The sequence below is a fragment of the Melozone crissalis genome, unplaced genomic scaffold (genome assembly GCF_028551555.1).
Source record: "Melozone crissalis strain CALT ecotype California unplaced genomic scaffold, PUWL_Pcris_2 ptg000062l_1, whole genome shotgun sequence".
Classification (NCBI taxonomy): domain Eukaryota; kingdom Metazoa; phylum Chordata; class Aves; order Passeriformes; family Passerellidae; genus Melozone; species Melozone crissalis.
Genome location: NW_026535840.1, coordinates 4,389,672 through 4,403,376, shown reverse-complemented (window position 1 = coordinate 4,403,376; position 13,705 = coordinate 4,389,672). Strand labels below are relative to the sequence as shown.

Genomic DNA, 13,705 nt, shown 5'->3' with positions numbered 1-13,705 from the left:
GAGCTGCCTGGGTATTGCTGCCAGCAGTGCCCCTCTGCCCTTGTCACTCCAGGCTGGCAGAACCTCCTCTGCCCAGCCATTCCTGATGCCCAGCGTGCCCAGCCCCAGTAACACATGGAGGAAACTGTGGAGACCACATTCCTGCCAGCATTCCCTCCAGCAGTGCTTCTAGCCTATAAAGCCAGCCCTCATCCCAAATTCCAACCAAAGCATTGCTGGGGTGAGGGAGCTCTGTGCCAAGGGCCTGCTGCAACACTGAGGAGGTGCCAGGGCAGAGATGAGACTACACTGCCTCCTCAAAGCCATCCCACAGCAAAAAAAGGGACCCTGCAAGCCAAGCAGCATTTCCAGGAGACATTTCAAACACTATGAAACACACTGCCATCCCCTCTCTGCTCTGCCCAGCTCCTGCCATGGCTGGGCTGGAAGAGGAGCTGGGATCCTGGAGCAGAACATCAGCTGGGAGTTTGCAGGCAGACAGAGAACAAGAAAGACCACCCAAAACTGCTGTGAAGTCCCAGTTATGTCTAAAAGGGCAGGGCCAACACAATCCAGAGATGGACGAGGGCAGCCAGGGCAGGAGCAGGGACAGCAAGGAGACTGTCTATGTGCCACTGGGGACTCTGCCACCCCTGAAGCCCAGCCACACAGGGCTGCTCCTCTGGGGACACCACCAGCACAGGCAAAGCTGCTTTGAGTTGAATGTTTCTCCATGGCAGCAGTTAAACACATCCCTCCCCTCACCACGAGGCTGCAGATGGAGCCAGGGACAGATTTCAAAAGGTCAAGTGCCCAGAGTGTCACCAGCCCCTCCAAGGGTGGCATGGCTGCTCTGAGGGGACAGGACAGCAGGAGGGATGCACAGGGAGAGGTCTCTGAACATGCAGCAGGCAGTGCTGGGTGCTCCCAGCTGCAGGATGGCATTCCAGCTCTCCCCAGCTGCTTCCCCAGGTGTTGCATCCCAGATCCTCACAGAGCACGAGGAGGAGGAGGAGGAGGAGCAGGTCCTAAAAGCAAGCACACCCTCACAAGCAGGGGAGGAAGGAGGGAAAGCAGAAAGCAGGTTTGTCCCAGCAGATTCCCCCCTCCCCAAGCACCTCTCCCTCACCCTGCCACGGCAGGAGCAGGGTTGGATATATCACAGCACAGATCAGGACAGGAGATCCATCTGCCAGCAAGCCTGGCCAGGGATGAGAGGACAGGGACACACTCCTTGCCATGGCTGCTCAAGGACATACAAAGCAGGTCCCACTCCCTGGAGCAGTGGATTTTGCATGAAGGAGCAGAGATGCCTCACCCACTCTGCAGCTGAAGTGTCAAACATCTGATCTGCTGCACAGCAGGGTCCTTTCACTCCTCTCTTCCCCTTCACTTTGCCAGCACGGCAGAGCAGTGGAAATGCAGCCCCCTTTCCCTGGTGAATGACTTACAGGGAGGCTGGAATCTGAGCAAAGACTTGCCAGGCTCTGTTCCCAACCAGCTGCTCCAAGGTGCTCCTGAAAATCTGCTTTAGGAGGCAAAGAGACTCAGCCACCCAGTGGGAGCACCACAGTCAGTCCCAAGGCTCTCTTGCTTGCAGAGAGGGGTCACAGAATCCCTTCAGAGGTTGCTTCCTCCAAGTCATTATCTAGCACTGCTGTCTGCAGGAATATCATGGCTGTGCAGATCCTACTCCCATAACCCATAATTCCACAGCAAACCACTCTGGCCAAGGAGAGTCCACTCCACTGGAGTCCTTGAGGAGAGCGAGTCAGCATCAGCAGAAACCTTCACCAAGCAAAGCTTCAGCAGCAGGATGAGGGGAACCTCCTCTTCACTCAGCCAGGAGCGCTGAGCAATGACCAGAGTGCAGCAACACAGCACTCAGAGCCACATCTCCTTCCTGCTAAATAACTGCACCTACCCCGGGAGGCTTTCCTGCTGTCTGTCCTTTAATATTCCAGTATAGGTATGTTAGTACAGGATTATCCCTCCTTTGGAAGCACCAATTTCACAGGGGGACAAACAGAAGAGGCAGAGCCCTTGTGATCTGTTGCTAGAAGAAAATCAGCCCAGCTGCCACCTATAGACACAAGAAGTGCAGGCAGGCAGGCAGGCAGGGGCTGCCTCCGCCCCAGGCACAGGGCCTCGTGCTGAGCTACACCGGGCTGGCTCCCCGTGCCCCCTCAGCCACTGCTCTCCTCGCCTCTCAGGGGGCTTTCTCCAGGGCTCTCTGGGCTTTCCTGTGCAGGAAGGCTGCTTTGCTGGGCAGTCCTCAGGCTGGCCTGCTGGAAGGCACAGGAGTCCAGGAACACGCCGGGGATGCGGTCGCCAAAGTACAGCTTGCTGTTGGCAGCGATGGCCTGGTACTTCATCAGCTCCAGGTACTCAGGGGTCAGCTTCAGCTGCAACACACAGACACCAGAGACCCTAAGAGACAACTTGCTGTGCCCTGTGGTGCTAGGTTTCATGTCAGGCAGCCCCTCATGGGGTGTTGTCAGGACACAGGACATCCCTCTGGCTGTCCTGAGCAGCCAAGAGCCCTGCCAGGGGTCTCACAGAGCCCAAAAATGCCTGTGTGGTTTTGATTATGACCTGTGGTGCAAGTTCCCAACCTTAGATGAAGATCTGCAAGCCATAACAAATAAAGTAGAATGACAGTGAATTTATCATGGGGTGAAAAAGTAGATTTTGGGGTTTTTAGAATGAAGGTTCAGGGGGCAAGATGGAGGGATCTGGGTGTGTCCAGCCTTTCTTCTTCTTCTTCTTCTTGGCCTCCATCTTCTGCTGTGATGTTGGCACTTTTAGATTGGTTTAGAGTAGAAGCTCACAGTCTAATATAGGTGATAGGTATTGTGAAGTAATTGTAAATACTGTACATGTAGTTTTTAGTATAAAAAAGCTAACACTGCCCTGAGGGCAGGCAGAGTGCCTGGACTGTTGTGCTGAGCAGAACTCAGCAGGACAGGAGAAAGAATTTTACAGATAAGATTCAATAAACAACCTTGAGACTGAGAAATGAAGAGCCCTGACTCTATCTTCGAGCGCCGGGCTGGGAAAAGAGACTTTCCAACTTTCCTCAGGGTCACTGTGACCAGCTAGAGACCCCAACAGGGATCTCAGCTAGAGATCCCTCATGGGGGGTGAGCTGTCAGATCAAGTGTTTTCCCAGTGCTGCCCAGAGTGAGTGAGCAGCTCCCCAGAGCTCACCTTGTTGGAGTCAGCCAGCTTCCGAGCAGTGTAGTACTCAGCATCAGCTTTGGCCTTCTCCCTTGCCAGGAATGCAGCATCTGACACAGCAGGAAAGAAAGCATTAGGAAGTGAAGGGCCCCATATCACACTGAGCACCTGAGCCCTCACCCCACGGGGACCAGCTGAGAGCCTGTGACAGCCTGGCTGGCCTTGCATGTGCCCTGCAGCCTTCCTGGAGAGCTCCATGCACGGGGCAGGAACCATCCCAGTGCACAGCCCTGCACCCTCAATGGCTTCTGCAGGTCTGAGGCTCCTCCACCTGCCACAGCCCCAGCAGTGCGCTCACCCTCAATCTCAGAAATTCGCTTCTCCGTTTCCTTCTCCATGATCTTCTGCTGGTAGTGGATCCTGGCCACCTGAGCAGCCTTCTCTGCCTCTGCAATCACAAAGGGCCCAGCTGGGAAATCTGCTCCTCAGGCCTTGAGCCCCAGCAGCCTCACCCCAGCACCTGGCTGCAGGCTCTGCCACACTTCCCTGCTGCCTCCTCCCCACTCAGTGCCAGGCTGTGCTCCAAGCAGCAGAGTTTTCTTCCTTTCTTTACAGGAAGAAAACAATTGTGTTGTGTTTTCTGGTGTCTGCAGAGCTCAGATCCTGTTTACAAGCACAGGGACATGGAGCTCCAAGCCCAAGCAGCTTTTCCAGCAGAGTGATTCCCTCCATGCCTGCTGCAGGACAGAGGTGCTCCCTGCTCTGCTGCTGTGGGATTTTCATCCAGATGTTCCAACAGCTGCTTGTGCAGCCTGGCTGAGCCTCCCTCATGGAGTTGCCAGTGAGGAAGACAATGTCCTGCCCCAGCTGAGCAGGGAGGGCAGGAATGGAGGCTGAGCCTGGGCTGGTGACATTACCAATGAGTGCTTTCTTCCTGTCTGTCTCTGCCTCCTTCTCCACCACCTTCTGCCTCTGGGCTGCAATCAGCAGCTTGGTCTTCTCAGCCTCCCTGCAAGGGGAGAAGTGTTACCCTGGGGAAAGGGAATGAGGAGCAGTACTGGGGTACACAAAACTGGGAGTACTTTGGACCTTATTAGCATAAGAGATGTGATAAACAAAATGCCTTGGCAAGAGCAAACAGAACTTTGAGAATTAAATCAAGATTGCAAGAAGATTCAATTTCAGACTGGTTTACCAGAAAAAGAAATTTACTTTGACTTCTGCAAGCAAGAGATGTTTAAAATGTGTAAGTTTGTTTACGTGACGACTAACACAATCACTGCAGCAAAATATTACAAACCTTCCTAGAATAAGTATATAAGCAGTTGTAAATCACAATAAATTTGGATTCTTTGACCATGTCAATGCCTACCCCATCCCTCCAATTGCTGACAGAGCAGCTCTGCATCCCAGGAGAGGCCCTGGGGACAAGGGGCCAGCCAGCTGCCAGCTCCCTGCTCACAGCCACGGGGACTGCTCTGTCTGCAGCTGTATGAGCACACACACAGGCCAGGTGAGGGACCATCCCCCTCTCCATCTGGCCACATCTGGATGTAAGTCCAGCCTGAGGCCTTCAGGATGAGGAACAGGGCAATGTGGGCTGGGAGCTGGGCTTGCTCAACCAAAGGTTGAGACCTAACAGCATCTCCTTCTGCCCAAAGGCATCCCAGGGATCCTGCAGGGGAGCGTACAGGCAAGATATCAAACCCCCGAGCCCTGATTTCAGCATGGAAATGGAAAACAGAAGGCACAAGTGCACTGCCTGGAGCTCACCTCTCACTCCCTAGGAAGAGCTTTCCAGCAGCACTGTGCCTGTGCAGGACCCCCAGAAGTAATTAATGCAATTTTATGCCCAGCTACTCACATCAGCTCGAAGTTCCTCCGGATGGCCTCTGGAATTTTGGGTTTTGTGACACGCACGGCCTGTGGGAGCAGAGAAAGGGAGCACACTCTGAATGAAACACTTGGATGCAGCATCAGTAATCAAGATATCTCTTTGCAAAACCAGCTGCAGTGCTGTGGACAGTTGTGCCTAATCTTCCTGGGAACACAGCTGAGCATGGTCACTCTCCCAGAGGTGTCCCACATTTCCATTTCTTCTCATCCATCCCATCCCACACTCCCACCAGGGACAGAGGCCCCAAGCCCCATCCAAGCTGGCCTTGGACACTTCCAGGGATCCAGGGGCAGCTTCTCTGGGCACCCTGCGCCAGGGCCTCACCTCTCTTAGCATAAAACATTCATCTTTCAGTTTAAAACTTGCTGTCCCTTGTCCTGTCACTGCAAGCTTTGGCAAAAAGTCTTTCTCCACCTTTTAAAATCTCTCATTATTGAGAGGCCACAACCTACCTGGATGGTGAGACCTGGTGCCATGACATTGAGGTCTTTCTGCAGGGCCAACTTCAAGTTCTCATCTATCTGATCTGTGTTTGGAGGACAAAAGACAGAGCAGTTGGTTTATCATGTTTTCCCCCACAGCTTGTGTGGCAAAGAGCCAGCAGGCCCTGAAGAGCAGGTAACTCTAGAGTGTGAGATAAGGATGCTTCCTGAGACATGCTGTACATTGTTTCCCTTCCTGTGCCCCCTGAAAAACATTCCCAAAAGGAGACTCAGGTGCTGGTGATTAGAAAAGTTCAGCTGTTGATGGATTTGTGTTATCTGAACTAAGTGCAAGTGGCTTTCAGCATCTCAGCAAGACAGAATGCTCAGAGCCTGTGGTAGAAGTCTATCCCTTCTCAGCACCTGGACTTGGGAGTACATTAATATTAAAATTCTGACAACCTTTTATCTGCCATAAGGCAATTTTGCCCTGCTCAGCCACTCAGGAAGGAACAGAACCTGTTCTGTCTTTGCGTTTGGGGCACAGGTCCACCAAGGAGAGAATGCCCTGTGCTAATTCCTGAAGCATTGCTACCTCCCTGTGAAAAACCTTCCAGCCCTCACTTGTTGGAGACAGCCAGGAGGAAGCTGTGAAAGTACAAAGGTGAATTCAACAACAGAATTCAGCAGGGGATTAAAACCAGAAGCAGAACAAGACAAATCCACTGTCACAGTGAAGGCCACAGGCATCACTGCACACACAAGAGCAGAGTGGCTGCTTTGTGCATGCAGAAAAAAAGGTGGGAAAAGACTCAAATCAAATTCCCACATGCAGATGGGGAAAGACAGAGACACCTGAGTCACTGAAGTTACAGGGGAAGAGGCAGATGGATGTAAAAGGAGCTGGATCTACACTGCAACTCCAGCACAGGGCCAGTGGGGTCCAAGGGGCTGGCTGGAAGATATTCCAGGAATATTCCAGAGGATGCACTCACCAAAGAGCTCAATGTACACCTCCTGCAGGGTGTGGGCACTGCAGAACTGGTTCAGCTCGTGGTGGATTTTGTTGAAGATCAAGGTCTTGTCGTAGTCAGCGGTGTAATTCCTGACGATGTCGTACACTGGGGAAGGGAGAGAACACCAGAGCTCACCCCTGGCACCTGCCAGGGTGTCAGGGAAGCAGTGCAGCACTGGGACAGGGCTTTTCCAGGGTAGCCAAAGCCCCAGCTGCCCTGCTCTGCCCTGCTGTCAGGTGCTGCTGGGATTACACAGCCTCAAGGAGCAGCCATGGCAGGATGTACTGCCTGGTCCTGTTTTACCATCTGCATAAACAAAGGGAATAGCAAAGCCTCACCAGGACCTGCATGCACAGGTACTGCTGGAAAGGGAAAACAAGGATAACTCCCATTATTTAAGCCAAGCAGATCCTGCACCAAAAGGAGCCAGCAGGCCAAGGGAGGGGATTCTCTCCCTCTGCTCCTGCTGAGGCCCCACCTGGAACCCTGGGCACAGTTCTGGCCTGTCCCCCAGCACATGAGACGACATTGGAAGTGTTGGAGCAGGTGCAGAGGAGGCCATGGAGTTGCTGAGGGATCTGGAGCAGCTCCCCTGTGGATCCAGGCTGGGAGAGCTGGGAATGCTCAGCCTGGAGAAGGGAAGGGTGTGTGGAGACCTCACAGCTCCTTCCAGGGCCTGAAGGGACACAGGGGAGCTGGAGAGGGAATCTGCAATAGGAACTGGAGTGCCAGGACACAGCGAAATGGGGTCAGACTGACAGAGGGGAAATTCAGGTGAGATAAATGGAATAAATTCTTGGTTGTGAGGGTGGGCAGGTCCTGACACAGGGTGCCCAGAGCAGCTGTGGCTGCCCCTGGATCCCTGGCAGTGTCCAAGGTCAGACTGGACAGGGCTTGGAGCAGCCTGGGACAGTGGAAGGTGTCCCTGCCATAGCAGGGGTTGGGATGGGCAGAGCTTTAAGGTCCCTTTCAGCCCAAACCCCTCCATGACTCTGAATTACACCAGGAATTCACCCTCCAGCGCCTCAGCAATGCTGGAGTTTTGCATTAAGCTGTGCTGCTGAACAAAACAAGCTGTCTGTGTCTTTGGGGTGGTGAAATAAAAGGGCAAGAGGCTCCTACAAGGGTTTTGGCTCTGCAATTTTCTCTGAGCTGAGCTGGAAGCACCTGGGACCAACACTACAGGACCAGGAGCCGTAAGGGTAACAGCAAATGGAAACAGACAGGGAAGTTCTGCTGGCATGGAAAAGGCAAGTCCTGCAAACCAAGCCAGAGCTGCCCCAGGATGAGTGAACACAGCCACAGGAGCCAGGATGGAAATACCAAATACCTGCATATGGGGCCAGCTTGTTCACAACTTCTATTCGGTCAATGTAGATCATAACACCACCACTGCAAGGGAAAGAGACTCATCAGCCACACTGCAGCTGCTAACAGCCAACAGATTTAAAACAAAGGCATCTTTATCTCTATTTTAACAGATTTAAAGCAAAGGCATCTTCATCCCTCTTCTAACAGATTTAAAGCAAAAGCATCTTTATCCCTATTTTACAATATTCTGGGCATTTTGCAATGAGATAACAGCCAATCCCAGACTTCTCTCTGCATCAATTCAGCAAACCTGCAAAGCACCCTCCTTCCCATTTCTGATTTCCTACTCAACCAGCCAAAGGAAAGCTTTTCTGATCAGGAACGTGGCTGCAGCTCTCAGGAAAGCAGAAGGGAAGGCAGCAAGGACAGCAGGTGACACCTGCCACCAAATGCAGACACACCTCAGCTCTTCTGGGCAGCAACACATGGCAAACAGAAAAAGCCCTGAGTTTAATCCACAATCACTAACTGCAGCAGGAGCTTGGCAAGGCCCAGGAGAAAGGAAGGAACAAAGCACATGGAAGACTTCAATCCACTGGAGCTCTCCAGGAACACCACAAGAACCTCAGCAGAGGCAGCCTGCAGGCAATCCTCTCCCCAAAAAAGGATGGCAGTAAAAGGGGGAATCAGAGGCCGGGCTTGTCCCCAGCCTCTGCTCTTGCTGTGGCTTTCAGAAAGCCATGCCCACCCCTGGGTACCTGTAACACCAGAGAAAAGCACAAACTCTACAGGGAATAAAAAAACCCCTTAACTTTTAGCAGCTCTAAGTCTCTTGGGAGCCTAATTTTAAACCAGAATTCTCCTGCCATGATGTCCTTGGGACAAAGGCACATCACAGAGCAGAAGCTTCAGCAGGAACTGTTTAGAGACAGCTCATTCCTGGCAGTGCAACTCCCACATTCCCAAACTCAGCCTCTGGGATGTTTTAACTCAAACAGATCCCCCACAACAAACTCCTTTTCTTATTCTGCAGATCTTGATCTCTGGCAGCTCAAAGCCAGCTCTGCAGGAAATAAAAAACAACCTGAACTTGCCTGTGTCTGTGTTCTTTTGGAAAAGGCCTCCCAAGCCCAGCCTGTTCTTGCTCCAGACCTGCTTCAGGACAGCTATGAGCTAAAAACACTGGTGATGGATGGCCCTGATCTGCTGCAAATGCAGCATTTTGATTTTAAAGGGATGTCAGAAAGAAAAGGAGAGTGTCTGCATCACCTCCCTGGCAGGGAAGGGTTTGAAATGGCACCTCAGAGCTGTGAGGGCTGCCTGACCCTGCCACCACCTCCCACAGCAACCCTGCTGAGGGGCTCAGCCAGGCTGGGACAGTAAATGGGATATTACCCACTGTTACTCCATTATTATCAATAATTCATAAGTGTTTATGTGGTGTGCTGAGGGATAAGGGCATTTTATCAGTCCTGCTGGTCATGCCACAGGAGATGGACACAGGTAGCAGGAAGACTCTGGAAATCCTCACACAATTCAGGATCCAGCTCAGGGTTTAAAATCTCCATTTAATGTGTTCACTGAATGCTGCCAGGTACAAACAAGACAAAAAACTGGGGATGGGACACCCACACAGACACTCAGAAGCTTCCAGATATAGATAAGGACACAAGGAACAGGAACATAAAGAGAAACCCAGCCCTTAAAATGTGGTGGTTTGATATGTAAACACAAAACCTGAAATTGTTTGGGCTCTATTCTGGTAGCAGACTTTGAACTGGGACAGTGGCAGTGCAGGTGTGCTCCAGTTGTTATTTATAAGCTCATGTTTTACCATGGAAATGTGGATGCAAAGCTTGGGCACCGAGCAGCCACAGACTTTGGATCCCAAATGCAGCCACTGAAAGGCTCCTGCAGCACCACCTGGGCAGTGGCCAGGGCTGCTGGGACCTTTGGTCAGGGTGAATTCAATCATTAACTGAGAGCTGCTTTCACCAGCTGTCTGCTGCTGTAAAGCCCATTTTTACTGCCTGCACCTTCCCAACCTGCATTGCACAACTGAACCCCACAACGCTGAAATTCAACAGGAGCTTCATTTCCAGCTCCTAAATCACAGAAGCACAGAATGGTTGAGGCTGGCTTTGGCCTCAACCTTTGACATTTTGATCTTGTTTATCTCACCACAAAAAAAGGTGGAAAAAGACAAGGCCCTGAAGTGACAGGGCAAGGGAAATGGGTTGAGACTGCCAGAAGGGAAATTTAGGTGAGATAAATGGAAGAAATTCTTGGTTGTGAGGGTGGACAGGCCCTGGCACAGCTGTGGCTGCCCCTGGATCCCTGGCAGTGCCCAAGGCCAGGCTTGGAGCAGCCTGGGACAGTGGAAGGTGTCCCTGCCCATGGCAGGGGTGGCACTGGATGGGCTTTAAGGTCCCTTCCCACCCAAACCATTCTGTGATTCTGTGAAAGCTGCAGCACTGAACACTAACATTATTTACAGATACTCCTGAAAAACCTTCAGATACTCCTTTAGGATCTAAAATTAAAACCACAAGACCTTTATGGTAATATTGAAGTCCCAGCGATGTCTGATGCTGAACAACTCCAAGAAAGTTAATATTGGTTAAACCTGATCAAAATTAACTCTGTTTTATTAACACTACCACTAACATTCACCTTTTAACTTCCATGTGGTCACTGTGTGCCACCACTCCAGCCACCACCGATTTAATTTTTTAAACAGAAATTTTGTTGAGGACCCTGAATGTGTAAGACAAGGACAATCACCAGTTGTTTTTTTTTTTTATCCTGAAGAGTCATCACTTTAACTTGTGGATGAACCAACACAACAGGATCTGTGACCCAACTCAGACCTGTAACCCAACAGGATCTGTAACCAGCCCTCTCCTCCTGCTTGTTACAACTCAAGCAGCTGACAGAAGAATCAGCCTGATTATGCAGCAGGAATTTCATCTGGAAATGAACTCCCTCCCATCAGGAGGATTCCCACTCCCAGCTTCCTTCTGCCCATTGCTGGGGCCAGCACCTGTATCAGCCACAAGACCCAGAGTGGAAATAACCAGGGCACACCAAAGCACAAGCAATGGGGTGTCAGAATAACTGAGGGGAGAAGCCCAGAAAAATTCAAGATAACATCACAATAAATGCAAACATCCCTCACTGCACAAGCAATGGGGTGTCAGAGTAACCAGAAAAATTCAAGATAACATCACAACAAATGCAAATATCCCTCATTGCACAAGTAACAGGGTGTCAGAGTAACTGAGGGGAGAAGCCCATAAAAATTCAAGATAACATCACAATAAATGCAAACATCCAGCAGCTGAACAGCAGCTCCAGCAAGAGCCAGTGTTCCCTCCTGTTCTGTTACACTGTGTACATTTGGGATTAATTTTATGGCAGGTGCTTTTACTTCCAAATCCCAATGTCCCAGCCCTGCAAATGACCCCAGGGAGTGCATCTAGGAGAAATCCAAGTGGAAGCCATACCTTGTCCCACAAGGCACATTCTTCACTTCATCAGTCTGCAGCGTGGTCTGCAACACAAACACAGCAGCGCTCACAAACCTGGCTCCCAGAGAGGCCCACACTCCCACAGTGGCACCACAGAGCCAAAATTGTGTCCTGTGCCTCTCAGGTGATGGCTCCAGGTGTGGGCAGAAGGCAAAGCTTCTCCTCCCCTGCCTTTTGGGAGATGCACAGGTAGCTGTGCCTGTTTCCCTGCTCCGGAATGCCAGGAAACAGTGACAGCCACAAACACGGACTGTCCCCCTGAGCAGGACACTGCCAGCCCCAGCAGTGCCACACACACACACACACATGGTGGGTGGGGAGAGCTTCCAGGAGGACAAGTCCTGGCTCCCCAGGGGAGGGAGAGGGCACTGACCTGCACGGATTTGAAGGTGGTGATGAAGGGGAGCATGATGTGGTAGCCAGGGCCGCTGGGGCTGGTCAGCAACGCTCCACCCCTGAGGAGAGGGAGGAAAACAGCCTCAGGAAGGAAGGGGGCAAACAGCAAGGGCTGCCTTGGAGGGCCAGCTCAAACTGCCAGGGGTCACAGAGGGTTGCATCAGTGCCCTGGATTCGCCAGCAATTCCCCAGCAAAGGGCTGGGTGCACCCGAGATCTGCCTCCTGCAGCTTTGCATGAAGCTTTAACTCTTGGAGCAGGCAGCTCCTGCTAAACCCTCCCAGCACTTCAACACTGCACAGAGCTGCAAGAACACGGATTTCTCCTCTAAATAGTTCGCTGGTAACCATGGAAAATCCAGCCGTGGATGTGATGCTGCCAGTTTGGGGTTTGGCATAGCCCCTCGCCCAGAGCACAGAGAAAACCCCTCTGGGGTGTTAATGTCCAGCAGGATTGTGGTTAAAGGGAACTGGGGGACATTTGGGGTCTCTTAGCAGTCCTGGTCAACTCTTTGAAGCAAAAGCAGGTAGAGGTGTCACCCCCTCCCCAGGAACTGTGCAGTCCCCCCAGGTGCTGCACATTTTGCAAAGTGCTCTTTCCTTTAGCCCTCAGTTTTTCCTCTTCTCCTCTATGGATGCTGTGAGTGTGCACATTAAATTGGCTGCTTTTGTTCAGTTCCCCCTCACTGCACAAAGTTGAAATTTGTCTAAGTAAAATACAGTTCTACACAAGCTAACAATAAAACTGCAACCTCTGTACTCATTTTTTTCCTCAGGCGGCACAGTCTCTAGGTCTTTACAGATAAAGCAATCCGATAAAGGGTCTTTCCAGAATTTATTGTGCTTTATTCCATAAAGAACATTTTTACTTTCTAATTTTTTTGCGTGCTGAGTGGGAAGGGCAAGGAAAACATTCCAAGGCACCAACACTGAGAGCTCTGGCCCGGGTGACAGTTTGGGACAAAGGTGACGGCTCTTGCTGGGTGACAGTTTGGGACAAAGGTGACGGCCCTTGCTGGCACAGGGGGAAATCAGCAGATGCCAGCAGGCAGGACAGACCCAGAGCTCTGCAATCAGTTTGTGACAAGGGGGAATGAGAGGCAGGAGAAGCAGCTCAGAGACCCAAGGGTGAAGGGAGCAGGAGCAGCCAGGGCTGCCCACGCAGGGGGAAACCGGAGGGGAGCAGAGGACAGAGCAGTGCCAGGGGCAGGGATGGGTGCCAGGGACGGATGCCAGGGATGGATGCCAGCCCAGGAGGGGCTCCGTACCTGTAGTACACGGCCAGGTGTCCCTCCTCGACCCTGTGGATGGCGGAGTAGAGCAGGAAGACCAGGAGCCCGGTGGCGGCGGCGGCCGCGGCCCCGGCCTGGGCCATGGCCATGCTCGCATCCCCTCCCGGCCCGGGGGCGCCGCGGGCCCGGCCCTGCACGGCAACAACGGAAACACACCGGTTACACACACACCGGACACGGACACGGACACGGACAGAGCCCTGCACGGCAACAACGGACACACACCCGTTACACACACACCGGACAGGGACAGGGCCCTGCACGGCAACAACGGACACACACCGGTTACACACACACCGGACACGGACAGGGCCCTGCACGGCAACAACGGACACACACCCGTTACACACACACCGGACACGGACAGGGCCCTGCACGGCAACACCGTCAGCGGGACACACCCGCTGCTGCCACAGGCGGGACAGGGACAGGGACTGCCCCCGGCCCGGCCCCGTGCTCCCCTGTCCCGCCCCTATCCCTACCCCGTACCTGCCCCCAGCCCTACCCCGTCCTGTCCCGTAGCTGTCCTTACTCCACAGCTATTCCAATCCGTATCTCAGGCTCTATTCTTTAGCACAATTCTTGCCCCCTACCTGTCTCGCAGCTCTCCCTGGCCTTCATCGCAATCCCTGTCCTGCACCTGTCCCTATCGTTTATCCTAATCCCTGCCCCGTTTCTTTATCC

General features: G+C 52.4%; 1 protein-coding gene across 1 annotated transcript; it reads right to left on the bottom strand.

Annotated features, from left to right (window-relative positions):
- Positions 1–744: 744 nt before the first annotated feature.
- Positions 745–13,140, bottom strand: ERLIN1 (ER lipid raft associated 1). Its single transcript, XM_054288326.1, is given in 12 exon segments — positions 745–2,239; positions 2,241–2,384; positions 3,190–3,269; positions 3,518–3,607; positions 4,077–4,168; positions 5,024–5,082; positions 5,509–5,582; positions 6,474–6,599; positions 7,825–7,886; positions 11,312–11,358; positions 11,709–11,790; positions 12,998–13,140. Coding segments are annotated over 12 exon segments (1,020 nt in total). The 5' UTR covers positions 13,111–13,140; the 3' UTR covers positions 745–2,188.
- Positions 13,141–13,705: the final 565 nt, after the last annotated feature.